Source organism: Acipenser ruthenus, chromosome 23 (genome assembly GCF_902713425.1).
Source record: "Acipenser ruthenus chromosome 23, fAciRut3.2 maternal haplotype, whole genome shotgun sequence".
In the NCBI taxonomy this organism is placed as follows: domain Eukaryota; kingdom Metazoa; phylum Chordata; class Actinopteri; order Acipenseriformes; family Acipenseridae; genus Acipenser; species Acipenser ruthenus.
In genome coordinates, this window is record NC_081211.1 from 23427502 (window position 1) to 23448187 (window position 20686).

General features: G+C 37.5%; 1 protein-coding gene across 1 annotated transcript; it reads left to right on the forward strand.

Annotated features, from left to right (window-relative positions):
- The first annotated feature begins 830 nt into the window (after positions 1-830).
- Positions 831-16364, forward strand: LOC117412908 (alpha-1B adrenergic receptor-like). Its single transcript, XM_034021536.3, has 2 exons — positions 831-2092; positions 15754-16364. Exons 1-2 carry the CDS (start codon positions 1135-1137, stop codon positions 16335-16337), a joined length of 1542 nt encoding a protein of 513 aa, XP_033877427.3. The 5' UTR covers positions 831-1134; the 3' UTR covers positions 16338-16364.
- Positions 16365-20686: the final 4322 nt, after the last annotated feature.

Below are 20686 nucleotides of genomic sequence, written 5' to 3' on the forward strand. Positions count from 1 at the left end.
TTAAATTACACATAATAAGTAGAATATTCCAGAATATCCTGAGTTGCTTATTTTATGCATATGTTTACCTGTAAAAAAACAAATAGTACATATAGGCCTATCCTGTCCCCTCATCATGAGACCAATAGTTAGAGCTCACCAGTCAAATAAAGTCAAAACAGCTACATTTTCTGTTAAAAAAAAAGCCACCAATTAAACAACGTAAGTACACATGGAAGTCTTTAAATTAGGAGTGTTTATTTCAAAGTTCCCACTAAAGGAAAGCTTAAATGCACACTAAAATATAGCAATCACTTTTATAGGCTTTGATTGTAATGTTTAAAAGCTGCGTATTCGCTGACAAAGACAATCAAAGTGTTGTAAAGTGTAAAACACTCATGTTTAAAATGAGATTTACATTGCCCCAGGCATGTCAAACTTAAACCTGCAATATGACTGAAATGAAAACCACATGTCCTGCATTTGGCTTCTACTTCAAAAACTTCAATAGGTTGTACTCACACTTTAGAAAGATTGGAGTAGTGGGTAGGGCGCTGGACTCTTGACCGGAGGGTCATGGGTTCAATCCCAGGTGGGAGACACTGCTGCTGTACCCTTGAGCAAGGTACTTTACCTAGATTGCTCCAGTAAAAATCCAACTGTATAAATGGGTAATTGTATGTATTAATAATGTGATATCTTGTAACATTTGTAAGTCGCCCTGGATAAGGGCGTCTGCTAAGAAATAAATAATAATAATAATAATAATATGCGTGACGTCACGTGTTGTGGACCCTAGCAGAGGCTCACAGTTTCATTCATAGTTATTACAAACGCAAAGCACTCTCTCCTTAAAGACACGTGGGCGATCAAAGAGTCTGAGCCAATAACAACTGCAGGATACTACTACAAGCATGTATGCGGCAGTACAGCAGGAGAGCAACAGGATACTACAGTATTGCACAGAAAGGAACTTTTTATTCAGTAGCTCGACTGCGATCACAGAGGTATGGGGTGCATGTAGATCGTTTAGTCAAACACAAATATTGTGTACAGTGTAAGTATTTTTTTTGGTCAGGTATTGTTACAGTATAAACACGTTTTCTCTGTACTGGCAAAAACTGCTCTTTGCTATGGAGGATTACTGCTTTCAAAATGAATTTAGACATTGATGATGCTGCAGGTCTAAGGAGTAACACAACCTCTCCACAGCTTATGTTGTACGATGGGGAGCTGGTTTCAAATATTTCCAATGGGACCTCCAGAAACCAAACGCTGCCTTCTTTGGACATCACCAGAGCGACAACTGTGGGACTTGTTTTGGGCGCCTTCATAGTTTTTGCTATAGTGGGTAACATTCTAGTTATTCTTTCGGTGGTTTGCAACAGGCACCTAAGAACTCCTACAAACTATTTTATAATAAACTTAGCCAGCGCAGACCTGCTGCTTAGTACCACAGTGCTGCCAGTGTCCGCCACTCTCGAGATCGTTGACTACTGGGTGTTCGGCAGAATATTGTGCGACATCTGGGCAGCGTTGGATGTTTTGTGCTGTACAGCTTCTATAATGAGCCTTTGTGCGATTTCGATCGACAGATACATAGGGGTACGATATTCCCTTCAGTACCCTACGATAGTGACTGAGAAACGGGCGATCTTAGCGCTCTTGGGGGTGTGGGTTTTGTCGATAGTAATATCGATCGGACCTCTTCTTGGGTGGAAAGAACCAGCGCCTCAGGATGAGAAAGTCTGCAGCATCACCGAAGAACCGTTCTATGCGCTTTTCTCCTCTCTGGGGTCTTTCTACATACCGCTGATTGTTATATTGGCCATGTATTTCAGAGTGTACATAGTAGCCAAAAGGACTACAAAGAATCTTGAGGCGGGGGTGATGAAGGAAAGGTTAGATTCTAAGGAATTTACCTTGCGAATCCACTGCAGGGGTACCCAGGAGGACTGCACAGGCGCCAGCAAGAGGGGTCACCACACGCGAAGCTCGCTGTCAGTGAAGCTCCTAAAGTTCTCCCGGCAGAAGAAAGCAGCTAAGACACTGGGCATCGTGGTGGGAATGTTTATTCTGTGCTGGCTCCCATTCTTCTTGGCTCTGCCTATTGGTAGGTGGATTTTAATTCTAAATAGATATTTGTCACATATTTTATACGCGTAATACGCCCTTATGTTAAAGCCCAGATCGGGGTTATTTTAGAAGAGTGCCCGTTTTTAAGTCTACTCAAGTAACTGGCTGCTAATGTGCACGTTTGTTGTGTATGTTTATGCCAAAAGTTTTGCATCACTATAGAATTAACACATTTTGCTTCATAAAAGTCCAATGAAACCGGCTGAAAAATGTTAACATATTGAATTACATACCGCTTTGTAGTTTTCCATTTACTTAACGAAAAAACTGATTAAAAAAAAAATGGGAAAATGTGACATTTTGAAATCTAACGTGAAATACTGTAATTTTATGGCTTCAGGTCGACTTTTGTGATTTCATTTGGTATTTTCTTTAATCACATGGTGTTAAAGAAAATATCGAAATTATGTTCAGATTTGTTTTTTGTTTTTGTCTTTTTTGTCTCCATTTTAAAATTCTAGGTGATGCAAAACTTTTGGCCATGTTTGTTTATCTTTGCATACGCGTGGACACCAGAATCTAGACCTAAAACGTGCTTCTCAACTGTTAGTTCTTTGAAGTTTAATGATTCATATGATACATGCCTGGATAAGTAGCTCGAAGTTGGAGTTCAGATCAGACAGATATGATTCACGCATTCCATTTTTTTCTTTTGGAAGTGTGAGCACTAGATAGTATTTAGGAATGCATTAACATTTATTTAGTTAACATTAAATAATAATAATAATAATAATAATAATAATAATAATAATAATAATAATAATAATAATAATAATAAACAGCCTACATATTATTATACAATTTCGCGGATTGAATAGCACTTATAGACTTTCTTTACTAGTTCATTCACTTATTTTACTGATTTCGTTAACTAATGTGAAAATTTGTGGATTAAGTTGTTTCATACAATACAACTCTAATATTTTTTGATGCCTAGTACTGCACTTGAAATACATTTTTAAATGTGCTGTTTAAAATGGTTAAAGTAATTTAATTAACAATATTGTGTTACATTTTTATGCATTCACCATAATTGATTTCGATAATAATAATAATAATAATAATAATAATAATAATAATAATAATAATAATAATAATCATCTTAGGAACTAAATGCATGTGAAGTCCACTGATAATTCTGTTACTCCATTTGAATGTATTATTAATTGGTGGCTATTTTCACAAATTGACCTAGATTTGAATGAAATTCACTGTTGAGGTGTTATTCTTGTGATGTTCCATTTGAAGTGATGTTCTCTTGTTTAGTAGACTCTATAATAATGGTTCTTTATAGAACAAAACAAGGACTCCAGAGAAAACATCAGAAAACCATTTGGTTACATGGAATGTCCCGGAAACCTGTTTTCTACAAGTGTACTAAACAACAGAGTGCTGATTTCACCTGAAAAGAGACCTCTTAAGCATGTCAGTTGCTAAATAAGGGGGTTTCACCTTTGTAGGTGTACCTTAAAGAGCAGCCTGCGATACGGACAGGTTATCACAGTTATCCTGACTAATGTATTCATGTTGTTGTTAAGATTGGTGAATTACCACATAGAACTAATGTGATAAGTTTTATATCCACTGGGGGCAGCAGGGTGAGTTACTGGTTACACTTTGGTTGCTGAAGTTGCTGATCAGCTTGAAATATATTTATGTTTAAAGAAGAAGCTACAGTGACTATACAGTTCAGAATGGGCTTAGAAAAATATTGGTGAACAAAAATCATGATAATCTAGCTCTAAAAGTTACTTTTGGGTTGACTTTTTCAAGATACCCATTTTCAAAACATGTGAAAAAAAAGTTTTATGTGTAACTAATGTATTATCCCAGAATAACTAAATCCTCTCTCTGTGTGAGGATGAAATTAGCAATGTAATTTGAACCTAAACGTGGCGTATTAAATCAGATTTCAGAGATATTTAATAAAAAGCAATGGGCTCTATTTGCAAAACTCCTTTCTGCAAATTGTGATTCGCACAACTTTATCACAAAGGAGAAATGCCAGAAATTCTGTCTTAAATTGGATAAACATCATAAAAATGTGAACTATTGCTTTAAAAATGCATTGCAGATCCCTGAAGCTTGTGAGCCCATAAGCCGGTATATAGTTAGCTGTAGATCATTTTGATTACTTGTTAAATCTCGAGGTTCAGTGCTCCTTGAAGACAAGGGCTGTATAGGAATTAATGACCCACAAACATGACGGGTATTTGGATGCGAGACAGTTTCCAAGCTCTCAGAGTCTCTCACTGGATAACAGCCATTTTCTCATCAGGAATAAGGGAATAAAATGTGTTGATGTTGCTTGGGGAGACACATGAGAATGGTTCTGGACAATGTATAATCCTGCTTCATGTCACGAACGATCGTATGAGACAGGAGATGTGTGTCTATCTAGAAACCATAACATAGGTCTAGAAATCATAAGAAGCATGCAGTCTCATTGGTTACTGCACAGGTCATTAATTGCATGATATAGAACAAACTATTCAAAGCGTAAGAGCTTGTCAAAGAAACACGGAACACAGGAAAACCTGTTTTATCTGTTTATTTATTTGACCTGAAATAGAAATAGTTACCTTGGCTCTGGGAATATGGGGATTAATAACCGGCTGGGGATAATTAGCCTCAGGTCTTGCCTTCAGATCACCCCAACTCTCCCAGTTGATCATCAGTGCTCAGGCGATAGCTTGGAACATTATTGCGTAAGTCTTATAATCTTTAAAGTGTTGGTTTTGTCTATTGTATATAATGTGCTGTGCATCATGGGACCTTGCCTTTAATAATAATAATAATAATAATAATAATAATAATAATAATAATAATAATAATAATAATAATAATAATAATAATAATAGTATTTTGGAGAGATGAAAGACTGCCATTTATAAGATATTCAGTTCTTAAAATAATATGCTGTTTTTACAACCTGTTTGAAAGAATAATGTTATCAAGTTAGAACAACTGCAGTTTTGTTGACATTGCAAAATGATCTAAAAAAAATCTCCGTCATATAAATGTTTTTATATAATCTCCTTCGTGTTTTAAGAATAGAAAAGGTTAATTACTGTTCCTGAACAAAGTAACAGTACAATAATAATAATTCTAGTCTTACTACCTAAAAGATTTTTTATAATCTGGAAAATAAGGGGTTAAACAAGCAATGACAAGTCTGTAAAGTGTTTATTTATTAAACCATTAAGTTAGTTTAATTGATACAAATCATATAAAGCAAGAAAAATTATGAGATTTTATTTTTTAATTGGCATATAATTATATAATAATATAATTATCTACATTTTCTTTATTCAGAATCATACTGGAAATACTGTACAAAAGTATTGAAAAATAAAATCATGTTATTATTTGTTAGGTTTTATTAATAGTGTATGGGAGTCTCTATAGTGTATTTCTGTCTTAAAAAACACATCCAACACCAGAGGGTCATAGTCTAATGATTCTAACAACAACATTATTTAGATCTGAGCCATTGAATGGAAACTTCACTTTTTTATTTCCTGCACAAAACTCCATATTAAGAAAAATAAATAAGAGTTTTCTGGAGATCTTTAAAAAAAATTGAAAATTTAAACTTTCCAATTTTTCAATAAGATAGGAGTTAATTAAATGGAAGGGTGCAAATTATTTGAATGGTTTGAAATTGTGCCCCACAAAGTTTAAAACTTTGGGTATATTTTGATTGTACTATATTTGCAAAGCATGGCATGTGGTTACATTTGAGAACTGCTTCATTAATTCTAGCAAAATAAATATTTTATAATTTTATAGCATCCATTAGTTCCTCAGGCAGGGATAATCTCGGTTTTGCATGTGCAGTTTAAAGACCTCTACACACCAGACACGATGCGACAATGTATTGTACGACACACCACACCACGACAAAAAAAATGAAACATGTATTTTTGATACGAGCCGTTCACACTGCCTGCGATGCGACGGTGACACTGAAGTGACACTGAAACAACACTGAAGCAACACTGAAGCAATGCAAAGAATCTTACTATCAAATCAGTAATACCCAGGGCTGTACAACGAAGGACACCACAATTATAAAGACACGACAATGAGGGAGAACATCTGGCAATCCATTTCCAGGGAACTGGATATAGCTGGTGTGTATGATTTGTTTACCTTTACTGAAATAAGTATTCTGAAAAGCTATTATGTATTCTACATTTTTATTAGCTGTGCAACAGTGATTTTTTTTCCAGCTGATGATACAATCAGAGGAGAGTCGCCAATCACATCGCGGGGGCCTGTCGCCACTGCTGTGAAAGGTAGTGTCGCAACCAAAGTACCGTTTTATCACAGGACAAATCGAGACCTTAACCCTTTCATGCCTGAAATATACAAATAGCTGGACACAAATATATTTTTCTTTTTTTTTTTAAATTGCTTGAAAGGGTTAAAAAGTCAAAATCAAGTAAACAATAAAACAAAAACTTAGCAAAGGCATGTTTAACTAAACAATAGCTACAGTCATGATTTCAGCCAAGCAACAGGTTACCAGTCTCCTCACTCGGTTGTGTATGATGCTTCATTTTGCCCTGCCTGTTTTCTTTGCACATGTCTTAAACAGCTGATAGTCTTAACACTCCTTTATGAACTATTTACATTTTGCCCTTTAGTCCCACCAGAAAAAAAACAAGTTCATATATTTTTTTTACCTCTTATTGTATAGTATTTTGGAAAGTATTTTACATGTGAATTTCCCTTATTGTTCTTTTGCTTTAGAAATGGACTGTGGTACTGCAGTAAACGTGAGCATTTTAATGGCTTTCATATAAGCACTCGGACAGAGGTCTGTCTTCAATGAATGAGAGTCTATCATCCAAGCTGAAGCCAGCTGTTACAGAGTAAACATTTATGCCTGAAGCAGATTCCACGTCATCTCCATTACGCGATCTCAGTTAAAAATAAGGTAAAAAGGTTGAAACGTTTAAATTGTAACGGTAAAATATGAAACGGTATGGTACATACTACCGAAAGCTTTCTGTTTTATGAGGATCTTGCATTGATTGATTTTTACATTGTTTCAATACTGTGTCACCCAATCTGCTTGCGTGGAACGTCTTCTCATTCATATGGGCCAGAGGGAATTTCTACACTCCAGCTGAATGAAATTACAAATGTGCCTCTTCTTATTGAGGGGGGTATAAGGGAAGGGGGAGGGGGTATAAGGTAAGGGGAAGGAATATAAAGGGAGGGGGAGGGGGAGAAGGGGAGGGGGAGGAGGGTATAAGGGAAAGGGGAGGGGTATAAGGGAAAGGGGAGGGGATATAAGGGAAGGGGGAGGGGTATAAGGGGAGGGGGAGGAGGGTATAAGGGAAAGGGGACGGTGGGGAGGATTACAGATGTTTTTCTGTTAATGGGCTCAATTCAATCCGACTGGCTTCTCTTGGAGTCCAGACCTGTAAAGATAATAGTGGAGATGTTACTTAATTCAAAGGACAAAGTAAGAACTAACTTAGATGCACAGAGAAGTCTTTCAAGTTTGGTTCTAGTTTTGATACGCACTGCATTCTATTTTCACTAAATAGCGCCTTATTAAATCTGTCCCTTGTGTGTGGCCCTTTGCATTCATTATTCATTCAAGTTGCAGTTTACAAAAGCTGTAGTGGTGATCCATTAAGGAAATCATTTGAAACAGGTACAAGTTTTCAGTTTGCTAAAATGCCGTGTCAAGAAGCCAAGACACTTCAGCAAAGGAGCCAGTGCTCCTTTAAATCTAAACTGTGTTTGGAAGAAGAGTTATGGTCTCATCAAGTGCACTGATTTGGAAAGGAACTAGTGTTACCTCAGGATAACATAGGACAGGGGCACAGCTTTAAGAGATCATAAACTCTGCAGCAACAATATGCAATCAGCATCACCGTGTCTGCCGTCTAAATTGTTTATAGGAGATCTTTGTGTTTTGAAACACTTTAAATGAATAGACTTTTACACCATAACAAGACAGGCACCCTTGTTTCACCCAAAACTAACAGCATTTAAAACTTTAGGTCATGCTCTTTTTAGTTTATTAACTGTAACAAGCTTATTCCATATTAACAATGTTGTGTTCATATTTATTTATTAAACTATTTATAACTAATAAAAATAAAAGGTTTCATTACATAAAACCTGATCTCATTTGCTAAACATTTACACAGCGATAAAGGGACACAGCAGATTAGACATTGTAAAAACCATTGCCATGCACTGTATGCATTACAAGCAGCTAGATAATGTGAGCTATTTGACTGATACAAGCTTTAATCCAGCTGCTTTCCATTTGCTGAGGATAAATGATTATTGAAATCTGGCTAACGGTCAAGGCCCTGTATTCGGGTTTTCATTCAGCACCCTGTGAAGCCATTCCATTGTTTTAACTCAAGCAGGCTCGTGGCTGGAGTGCTCCTGAGGTGTGCTCTAAATCTAACACTGCCAATATTCAGCCCCCCCTGTTCAGAATGCAGAGCTGTTTTTTTTTGTGTTAACTACACGATTACATTATTTATAATAGTTTGCCATCATCGCCATATTGTACAGCCACTTTGTATAGGAACTGTATTTATCACAACTCATCAATGTTGAGGAACTGACTGTGCAGTGTAGAAGTCCTAGAGTGGTCAGCTGGTAGTTAGCCACACAGGGTTAAGCCCGAATGACTTTCTCAAGAAGAGACTGGGCCAGCTCTCTTCAGTCTGACCTTGTTTTTTTGGTCTGAAATGTTTTCCTCTGTTTATGGCACTGTCGCTACAGTAAGCTGGAAGAGACGCACTTATGGCATATTTTTGTGATGTTAGCATGTAATTACTTAGATACAATAGGTGCCAGAGATATAAAGTGTCACTAAATTATACAGACACTAATACTGCGGCTGATAAAGCCTATTGCCTGATGCCCACATAGTTCTATTAAACTATTAAACAAAAAAAGCCTCATGACATATATTTTATACAGCAACAGACCCGTTATCTAAAATGTAAACTCATTGCTTTAACCACCACTCTAAGACACACATCATTATTTGATTAATCTGCTTGAAAACAGGGCATGTGGAGCCCAATATAAATGATCCTAACTCATGTTCATCCTAAATCTGACAGCAATTCCATTGACCCACACGTTGGCCTGTATAGTCAATGCATGGCAAATATGATATGAGCCACTATTTTCTTGTGTTCCTTTGCATTCAAATCAAAGAGAATATAAGTTTTGCATTTACAGCATACCAAAGTAACACTGTACATTATTTTAAGTATAGGCGCAGTGCAAATAATTGCAGATGCAAAATTCAAATTGCATTGCGACCAGGCCATTATTTTGCACTGCGCCCTATGTAAGCTTAACAGCAATGCAAATTACTCAACATGCACAAAAAATGATCTGCCATTATGATAATGAGGGTCTCAATGTGTGCATTGGTCTATTTAGCGGCCGCACTTGCAGCCCAGAGGTGATAGAGTTAGGAGTACAGAGAGCAGTAGGCGCTGTATGACATTTGAGGAGCATGAAAATACAAACCAAAAAAAAAATGTCAGAGGAAGGGTAGCAAAGGAAGGGCAGTTTTCTGAGAAGGAGCTGAGAGTCCTTACGGCTGAAGTCACTCAGCATGAAACAGAGTTGTTTGGAAAAGCCTCAGCCTGGTGCTATGCTAGTATCCTTAGGAAATGATATGTATTGGCCTTCCCTTTTCAGCATGACATCCTAATCCTAACTCTAGACCTAACTCTAACCCTAACCCTAACCCTAACCCCTCTAATCCTAACCCTTTTCTGCTACAATTGTGTGCTTACATATATATTGTGCAAAAAGATTTACACATTCAACACATTGTAACTATGAATAATTAACGTTGCGATTATGTGTAAGTACACATGTATTTACTAAGTAACTACTATGTAAATACACATTAATTAAAGACACTTAACGTATAGTGTTACCCATACCAGATACTTTTTGATCTAATATACTCCAGCACTAAAGCTGATCTATTTACTTTATAAAGAAAAAACAAAACGTGGATATGAGTACAGTGCTCGCTCTGACTTGCACATCAAAAAATCCTAAAGTATTGAAAAGTCGACTTTCTACCACAAATGTGATGCTGCCACGGCAGCTATTGCAAGCCACACTGCCTGTCATGCAAACAGCACGTTTTCACTAACGTCTCATTGCCTCATTGACTGCGAGGGCAGGAATTTTGTGCAGAACAGAATTACCGTTTACATTTAGTTGCTGCTTCAAAGACCTGGACCTGTGGTCCCCCAGGGCTGCACTTGGCTAAAAGATGGTTAATGGACCAATCAATTAAGGTTTTAGCAGAGAAAGGTTTTTGCATGTGTAGCAGGGAGGTAGAGAGCCCTGCTTTGTAATTGTATTTTGTTTATTTTTAGAACGGGGTTTCCCCTTCCGCCACTGTGTTATTTTGTATTTGTTTGTTGTGATTTATTTATTGTATTTGTGACGGCGTACCGCCGTGATATTGGGTTTTATATTTGTTGGCGAAGTGCCGTATGTTTTGTTATTGTTTTGTTTATCAATATGTGTGTTTAGTTTGTTTAGTCGATAATTAATAAACTCGTGCAGATAGTGGCCGAGGGGTAATAGAATAATTACTAGCAAGTTAAACCCCTCGGCCACTATATAAAAGCCAGCAGGTCGCTGCACTCGGGTGTTAGAGAGCAGAGAGCGAGAGGAGCGAGAGGAGAGAAAGAAAGAAAGAAAGAAAGAAAGAAAGAAAGAAAGAAAGAAAGAAAGAAAGAAACTGTATTTAAAAAAATATATACATGAACAGTGATAGCGACTGCCCAGCCTGACCTTTATTTATTATTTTGTGTTCGTGATTTGTTTTGTTTAAAATATTTATTTTTGGTCTGCGAGCACAGTGTTTTTGTTTAAATATTTTATTTATTTTTGTGTTGCTTAATAAAAACGGCGGCCAGCCGCGTCTTTCTCTTTGAAAATAAAATAAATAAAAAATATATATAATAAAAAATAAACAAAATACAGTTACACAGCAGGGCTCTCTACCTCCCTGCTACAGCATGCTAAAGAGTTTGCATGCTATTAATGCCATGCATGTGCTTTTGTAATTTCTTAGATTAATGAACCATGCACTGATTTGACAAGCAGCCAATAGTATAATAGCCTGAGTATAGGAACCCTCCCAATAATATCACTGCAATCTTCATAATGTCAATGACTGTTCATTATATGGGTTACATCACATGTATGATAATGCACTCCTCTTGTGAAACGCACACTTTCTGTACAGAATAACACACACTTGTGGTATAACAAGCAGAACCTGTGTATAAGGTACTGATATTATCTTCAGTATTGATGCATTTCATTTATCAAGCAATACCAGATAACACCCTATAGATGAATGGCTACTGCAGCCACATGGGTGTGATGTTGTGTTCATTTTTGTAGCTGGTTCTCATAATCCCCAGAATTCACAAGGTGCATGAAGTGCTTACAGTGGGGAGAGGATTTCATAAACCCATCACCACAGCACAAGGGCATGATAATTCCTACTTACGTTATGCATGTAAAAATAAAACCAAAGATTTAATATCCTGTCAAATGCTTCCACTTAATTTTTCATTTGTGAGAATATTTACTGTTTGAGTTGGAGTTAGAGGCAAGCCTTAGTGCACATTTACTGTCTAATAACTGTAGCTTTTGGGTGGAAATGTATTTTCTAGGCAAAGCTTTTTTTAATTGCCTCTGCTGGGTGACTCTGGCTGCTGTACAGCCTTACAGACTTCGGAATGCTTACCCTATTGACCTGGAGATCTCAAACAGGATGCTGTGATAGTTTATTTATTTTTGGGCAGTGTAAATTTGTTAGAGGAAGGATGGAGGCCATTGTGGCTATTTTAGATGGTGCAGAATGACGCTTTTAGGCAGTTAGCCTCGTTCACTAAGGTGGCATACAATAGCTCAGAACAAAAGCAGAGTTTTCTGTTTTAAAACTAAATTATATCGAGGGGAAGAAATATTTATATTCTGCCTTCCCCTTCTGCTCATTGCCTGGCTAACCCTGCTTTGGTAAGCAATAACTAACGAACGACTTGTTATCTTTGCAGTGTTAATGTAGCTAAAAGGCTGTTTGGTATGTGGTTGGTGCTATAGACACACATCTGTGTGTGGTGTTAGCTGCAGAGGTTTTTCACTCACACAATTATTATCAATATCACCACGTTCTCGATTCACTCCCTGTCAGTGCATGGCTGGAGGTCTGTTTCCATTGCTGTAGCCACAGTAAAGGAATAACAGTGGTTCACAGAGATCAGTGAGATCAATTGAAGGGGTAATTGTGAATTTAATACAGTGTGGGAACTAACATACGGGGTCCGAAGGGAGCGTCGTATTGGCTCTGCCGCTCCTATGGGTTAGGGAGGCAAAAACAGGCAGGGATTGCTTCTCCTCATCACGCTACAGTGAACCCTGCTGGCCAGGTGCCCAGTGAGCTCAAAAGTGGACACCTGCTGGGCTGGCCTTTGTCCTTCAGAGGTCGGAAGCTCGCTGACATCCGCTGTCAAATTCGTGGGTGTAAAAGAGGAAACTGGTTCGCTCGTGGGATCGGAGGACGCTCACTGAACTTCAGGTCTGAGCTGTGTGGGGAATTGCTACGGTGAGGGGAAATAATGATTGGACATTCTAAATTAGGGAGAAAATCACAGGTAAAATAATTGGGCGCACTCAATTTATTTAAAAATAAATACATAATTAAGTAATATAATACAACGTTTCTTAAGCACTCACGCACATTTTTGTTTCTCATTTTGTACATTTCCTTTTTTAATTGTTAGTTATTTTTCATCTTTAGTTTTCCTCAAATGTATCATTCTTAGTTTTTTTTTTCAGTGAAAATGGATTCATTTCATGTTTTTTTTATTATTATTTTGTTGTTCTTTTGTTGTCAATGGATACTAACCGTTTGGTAGACCGTGTGCATGTTAGTCATGCAGATGTTGGCCATATTTTAAAATTCAATGCAAATCTATTCACAAAAGTCTTATAAAAGTTTACCACAGTATTTCTGCCGTTTCACCATGCTTTTCCCATGGTTATACAATACATTTACCATAGTTTACCCTGGTTTGCCATGTTTATTAATATGCTTTACCATACCTTGCTATTCTTTACAATACATACTTCACCATGCTTTCACTATGCTTTACTACACTTAGTTATGTGTTTACTGTGGTAAACTTTTATAAGGGTAATATGTGATATATTGGAATATTTTTGTCAGACAGAACACAGTTATCAGGCACATGCTTACACTCATATTTATTAATTGCCTGAATAGGCTGTTAAAATGTATAAACTCACTCCCAGTGCATTCTGTTAGGTGGGGGAGGTACAGTACTGTTTGTGCACTAAGGTTATAGAGAGTACTGAGTTTTTAAAGCAAGTTACAAAAAAAAAAAAAAAAAAAAAAGCAATGACATGTACTCATTTTCCTCTTCTGTTTTTTATTATTACTCAAATGATAATTTATCACTGATCATAACAGCCTGTTAAAGATGCATTTATTTGCATGCTTGAGCTGACTAAGATCCAGGGTGCTTGACCTGGGGTTTAGACTCTGGCAGACTGATTCAAATGAAAAACAAATGCGGAACCTACCAGATGCCTTGTAAGGTAAAGACTCATGTAAAAAAAATCACCATGTCGAATCAATCACAGATACCCATAGAGGTCACCCTCAGGAGGGGTCAGCATGGGGTCTTATCCTCTTTGTCTTGATGAAACAGCAGAGCTGTTAGAACGGTGGTCCTGTAGTTAAGCAGAGTGGTCACTGGGATAGGGTCTGTATTCAGAGCCAGGTCACCACACTAGGTGCATCTTTAGTGCATGGCTTATTTGTTTTATTTATTAAGGCATTAACTTCAGGATCAAGTTTAGATGAAGGGGGCCCATGCTTGAATTAAGTAAAGACTATTATCCATGTTGGAAACCCTGAGATCAAAGATAATTCAATTAAGTATCACAGCAATCATTTATTAGTACCAGATGAATGATTGAAAAGGTTTTTTTCTTCAAATGTTTCTTGTGGTGCAGCATTTTTATAAAGTAAAGTTCAAATGTTATGAGAGAAACAATCTAACAAGACACAGCTTAATAGATACATTTATACTGTTTGATTTGTCTCTCAAAATTGACACTTGCTTCCAAGTAGGGCCAGCCATCTTCTTGTAGGCTGCCATTCATGTGCCTGAATCTAGAAATGCACAGGGTGATGTTACAGCCCACTGAACTGACAGCTTGCTGGTTTTCAAAATGGAAAGCAATCAGTAGGTGGATGCATTGTGATATGATTCATATAATACTGTGTATCAGAGACCTCAATACAGGATGCTCATATCTAAGTGATCTGCATTGTATTTGGGGGGGGTATAAAGCTGCATAGCTAGCATTTATAAATATAGTTCACTATGGCGTTTCTGCATCAGACTTTGAGCATTTTCTAAACCTTTTGTTACGGTTATTTATGACGAGTTTACATCTTCCAGAAAAAAAGGTTCAGGATTCATTTTCCAGCGGTGTATTGTAAAGTAACAGCTTATCCTACAACCAAGCTCCATACATCCTGCACCTGCACTGTTCTGGGAGCTTCATATATGCTGTTTCTGTTATGACATACAACACTACCATGGAGCCAGCATTATCAATCACTGTGTGTGTCTCTACTGCAAAAGCTGATTGCAACAGCTATAAAACAGCAATCAAAAGTTTAACAAGCCAGACTCTTAAACCCTATTAATAGTTACACATATATGAGAAGGAAATGAAGCTGTATATCATTTGACTACAGTGTTTGGTACAAGTTCAAATCAGTTCTTGTGAAGCATGTAATATCTGACTAATTAATAGTAATATCTTTCAATGTAATATTTAACATGTAGCCACCATGCTAACAGGATATTGGATATACTAGGTAACAGGGTAGCATGGGTAAGCTGGCATTGCCCACTGCATTTTAGATATGAAGGGTTTTAACACGAAATGCACTCAGTTTTGCTCATGAAAAAGTCCAGCAGCAGTATAGCTTTCTTTTTGGAGTGGGGAGAGAGGGGGGGAGGGGATAAACATAAAAATATTAAAATATAATAACAAAGGAATGTTGACGTACAGTACAACGGTCATTTTATATTTTAAATGAATTACAAACCTTGCAAAAAATGTATTAATTAATCTATTTTTGGCCTATATCTTGTATTCTCAGATTTGTTATGGTGTTGTACCCAGGCTGCCACCTAGTGGCTATTTGTGAAGTGCATGCTTACATTCTGTGGAGATATTCATGGCAAAGTAGAAATACCGGATTGCTAAATTATGCAGGAATACATTGTTATTATGATAAAGTTATGAACCAAACTAATTTTACAGTATGGATTGTACAAAACGCAATCTTCTTATTAGTTATCTGAATTAATTTGGGGTACGATAAGCATACACTCTTTACTGTATAGTTCAGTAAGCAATGAGGTTCAATACATTTTGATCTCTTCTTTAAAGTGTAATGCTGGTTCAAGCCTGTATGTATGTGCACCTTTACTATTGATATGAACTGCCATTTGTTACTTATCTGTATCTTTTACTTCACAGGTTCGTTCTTCACAGACCTGAGGCCACCAGAGACTGTTTTCAAAGTGATTTTCTGGCTGGGATATTTCAACAGCTGCTTGAACCCCATCATCTACCCCTGCTCCAGCAAGGAGTTCAAGAGAGCCTTTCTCCGAATCCTCAAGTGCCAGTGTCGGCGCAGGAGACGCCCTGGCTGGGAGGCCTACAACTACAGGAACTGGAAGATCAACTTGTCCGACTCCAGAAAAGACTCCATGGAGGACAGCTCCATTTTTCTAAACGGCAGTCAGAGATCCCTGTCTTCAGCCAACCCCAGCCCGAGCTACCTGAACAAAGGCGGGCCACAGACCCTGGAGCTGGGCACCTTCCAGGACTTGCGGGCCTTCTCCTCGTTTCCCCACAGCCCTTCAGAGAATCTCCATCAAAGACTGGAGTGCTACTCCTTTAGGATAGTCAACGAGCACAATGGGAATGCTAGTTTTGTGGGGTCGAGCAAGGCTACAGTGAGCCTGCCAGCGATCACAGACAGCTGTGAAATAGGCTCCAATAGACTGAATGGGAATGTAGATTTGGAAGGCGCTAATACGTCAGAAACCATTATGTGATGGTAAAGGGACCAATAAAATGTGTGTTGGAGCAATATATATATATATATATATATATATATATATATATATATATATATATATATATATATATATATATATATATATATATATATATATATATATATTATTTTCTTTCTAAGCAGTGGCACCCAGTATGAGAGTAGAGGTTTTATTGCAATTGTAGTTTGAAGCAGTGGTAAGGGAAAACAGCACTTTTCAAATGTGTCTCTGGTCTGTTCCACCCTACTTAAATGGACTGCTCTTGATGTATGCAAATTCAATCTAAGAGACAAATAATTTTTAATATATATATCTTATTTAATTGCTTTTCCCCCATTTGTAGAGCGCTCTGTGATGACCTAGTTATGGAAGGCACTTTATAATTATTGTTGTTGTCACATGTACACAGGAAATGTAGGGAGGAAATCATAAATACGTCTTAATGTTTTCTAAATTGTCTTCTGAAAAAAGCAGTTTCCCTGTAATTAGTTTAAACAAGGAAACCTCCCCTGCCTACAGTACCCAATTACACTATGTTATTTCACTTTTTTTCTCTTTTCTCTTTTCTTTACTACCTCAAACTGTGTTATTAAGAACCCAGAGAGTTTATGTCTTTTTTTTTTCTATAGCTCAGATCTCAAAGAACATATGTGAACCAGGTGGGCGATATGGGAAACATGCACTCTATGAGGCTGAAAGACAACTTCCTACACTAGAACAGCCCATTTGTTTGCCTGAGTGTGCCCCATAGGTCCAGCAGATTATCTAGAGAGCTGCCACACATGTGAACACCCCACGGTATGGATTAGGGTGTGCAGAAACCTGTGCTCCTGCTTGTAATAGCTTTATGAAGTATTTATCAGCAGAAATCCATTCATTGACATGTCGAGTTCAAAACAAGGACAGCTGTCCTTCCCTCATATTTACAATTTACAGAGTTTCTGCATATAGGAACACCTCCTAAGAGAACACTTCACCTAACTCCCTTGTGTTGAAACAGATTTTTCTCATTGTAAATGCTCCGGCTAAAGGAACAGGAACTTTGCTTAAAATAACTCCTTCTTGGCACCGATAGCGATTTGTTCACAACGGATACAGTACTGTTTTGTAAAAAAGTAATCACGAGAATGTCTTGGGGGAAACTGATTGGTTTATTAAATCTTTCCAGAAGCGCAGTCATATCATTGAATTGTTGAAGTTGAAGTGTTGAAGTGCACCTCATTGTTACAAATCATTAAAAACAAATGCTACTTCACTTCCTACACAAAGTTGGAAATTGTTCGAGCTCTTGAAGAAATCCAGAATCAGACACAAGTCGTTGAGCAATTTGGTGTTTCCCGGTTCTGGTGAGTTGCTTCACCATTCTGTTAAATAATGTGCATGTCTTGCTGCTGCATTTTATAGCGTATGTAAGGGTGCTGTGTTAATTTAGTTTGACAGTTAGTTTACTAACGTTAAGCTAACCCTAAATACCAGCCATTATTTTAGCCTCTGCCATTGTGATAGCCCGAAACACACCCACCAGCTAATTTCACAGTACATAGAGATTTAAGCTTTTTGACCGTGTTGTTTTGCTTTAGTTTTATGAACGTTAGTTTGTCTGTTACTTTACTATTATAGTTTATTGACATACACTTGCTTTGCTTTCACTTATTCCGTTAATTTCATATATTGATGCACATGCGATATGACAAGTAATAAATATTTATTTAGTTATTTATTTATTGATTGATTCATATTGTGTTTGGTGGCTAACTCTGGCTATCAGAACACTTCCCTTGCTTCCCGAGGGGTGTTTCCTTAGCCGGAGAGTACTGCTCTAATCAATGGCAATTAGTAATTGCCACTGATTGATACTCAACTTCCACATTGAGCGTTTTAAAAGCCGATTGGAAGCAAATTTATCTCTCATCTGGGGTGCTGACTTTTTTTTACTGTGGTAAGGGATTTTTATAGCAGTGTGCTGAACTTAATTGCCATTGACTGATACTCAGTTTTAAAGATTTTAAATTGATTTATTAAAGTTTTAATAAATCGATTTATTGAATACCTGCTGATAAACACTTCTTAAAGGCAATTACGAGTACATGTACGAGTTTCTGCACACCCCTAGTATGGACACCATGCACCTTAGCACGTAGTCATGACAGTCTGTGTGCATTTGTGTGTTACGTGTTGTATGTCGCATGTGTAAATGTTGGTGTATAGTCATTGGTACACGGGATATAAACGGGTCTGTGTTTCACGTGTATTTAAAAATGTAGATTTGTATTTAGGCACGAGGATGGCACAAATCACTTCACGTGCATTTAAAGTATGTAATATGTGAGCACGGGGTTGCACGTAATTCATTCACGTGCTGGGATTCAAGTGAATAATTAATTATTAATTGAATCCCAGCACAACAGTATATAGACACATTTTCATTCACTCAGGGTTGGGTGGTCGAGAGTGGAAAACGGGAGAGAGAGAGAAGGAGAAAAAAAGAGCAAAATAAAACGTAAAGTTTTTGTTCGTCTCCGTGCACCGTTTGTTAAGTGTTAGTTCGTTTTGTTTGACTGTTTATTTTAGTCTCAAGCGCCGTGTCCTGTTTTGTGTTCTGTCTGTTTAACCCTTTTACTTTGTTAATAAACGCTGAGTGCTACCATTTGCACTCAGCTTCTCATCACCACCGTCTGTCTGTGTGTTTCTCTCTCTGGTCTGAGTTTCTCCCTGCAGCCAGCCTGTCACAGTAATGTGTCTACATGTGTCTACATAATGGTAATTAATTATTCACTTGAATCCCAGCACGTGAATGAATTACGTGCAACCCCGTGCTCACATATTACATACTTTAAATGCACGTGAAGTGATTTGTGCCATCCTCGTGCCTAATTACAAATCTACATTTTTAAATACACGTGAAACACAGACCCGTTTATATCCCGTGTACCAATGACTATACACCAACATTTACACACGTGGCATACAACACATAACACACAAATGCACACGGGCGGGGCACATTGCCACACAGCCACATACATTGAGGTCAGTAAAGCTCTATACAATAAGACACAGTTTTTTGGGAGTTTTAGCAGAGTTATTTGCTGTATGTTAGACTGCATATTTTCAATGCATTGTAAATAAAAATGAGAGACTTTGTTCCTTTTACAGTGTACACTGAAGGTACCCAATCGTAGCTTATGGTTTGTACTAAATGGTACTAAAGGAATATTATTCCTTGCAGTTATATGAAATATGCAGCTGTTATTTGCCAAACACAAAATGTCCCCATTCCTCATCCTTCAAAACACATTGCTGCAAAGAAACATGCTGAACTTTCTTTAACCTCCTGGTCTGATAAATTAACATGGCAGAGAACGCTCAAATAAGAATAACAGTAATCAAGGATTCCGTATTCTGTCAGTCTTTATTTGCAGCAAAGCTGGGGCAGAACTATTTTAGGATTTTTAATAGTTAAATTCCCAATTTCCTCTTTGAACAGCTGCAATTAAATCCCCCCTCCCCCCCCTGAAAATAACAGATGCTTACAGCTGCCAAGCACTGAAATGACACCACATATTACAAGCAAATAGAAATGCTAATTTGTTTGCTTGTAAATGTATCCCTTTTTTTTGTATGAAAGGAGTCCACTGAAGACTTTATAATGCAATACCATTTTATCTTTAAATGTATGTATACATTTAGACTCTATATGCGTTTTTAGTCTGGTTGCTTCATACTGCACATCACAAACAAAAATATACAAAACAAATAAAAACAAAGCATTAATATCATAGTGTTCTCATATACACACACATTGCACAATAACACAAAGCAAATTAAATATCTACTTGCTGAAGAGGTTTTTATTTTAGCCAGCGGGGCGTTCACTTGTGGCAGCAATGCACTAGCAAACGTCACAGGGCAGTGACGTCAGCTCCCCAGCAATAAGCCTCCTATGTTAGGAACGGGATTATTTCAATGCAGCCGGTTTGTGCATTTGAGAAAGGAGAGGAAGACTCATGAAATTAAGTGGAGACTTAAATTGATGAGAAGCAATTACCCTACGCAGTATAATTTAAAACGGTGTGCTGCTTTTTATATATGGAAAAATGAGAAAAAGCGGGTTGCGTAGAGGATTTATATTGGACCCTGACACCCCCGATAAAACAAGGGAGTGGTTGTACCATATTTGTTAGCCTAGTGCAGGGGTGCACAATTCCGGTCCTGGAGGGCCGGATCCCTCCTGGCTTTTGTTCCAACTGTGTTCTAAATTACTTAATTAGACCAATAATTGGTAATAATTGGTCCAATTAAGTAATTTAGGGCAAGGTTGGAACAAAAGCCAGGAGGGACACCGG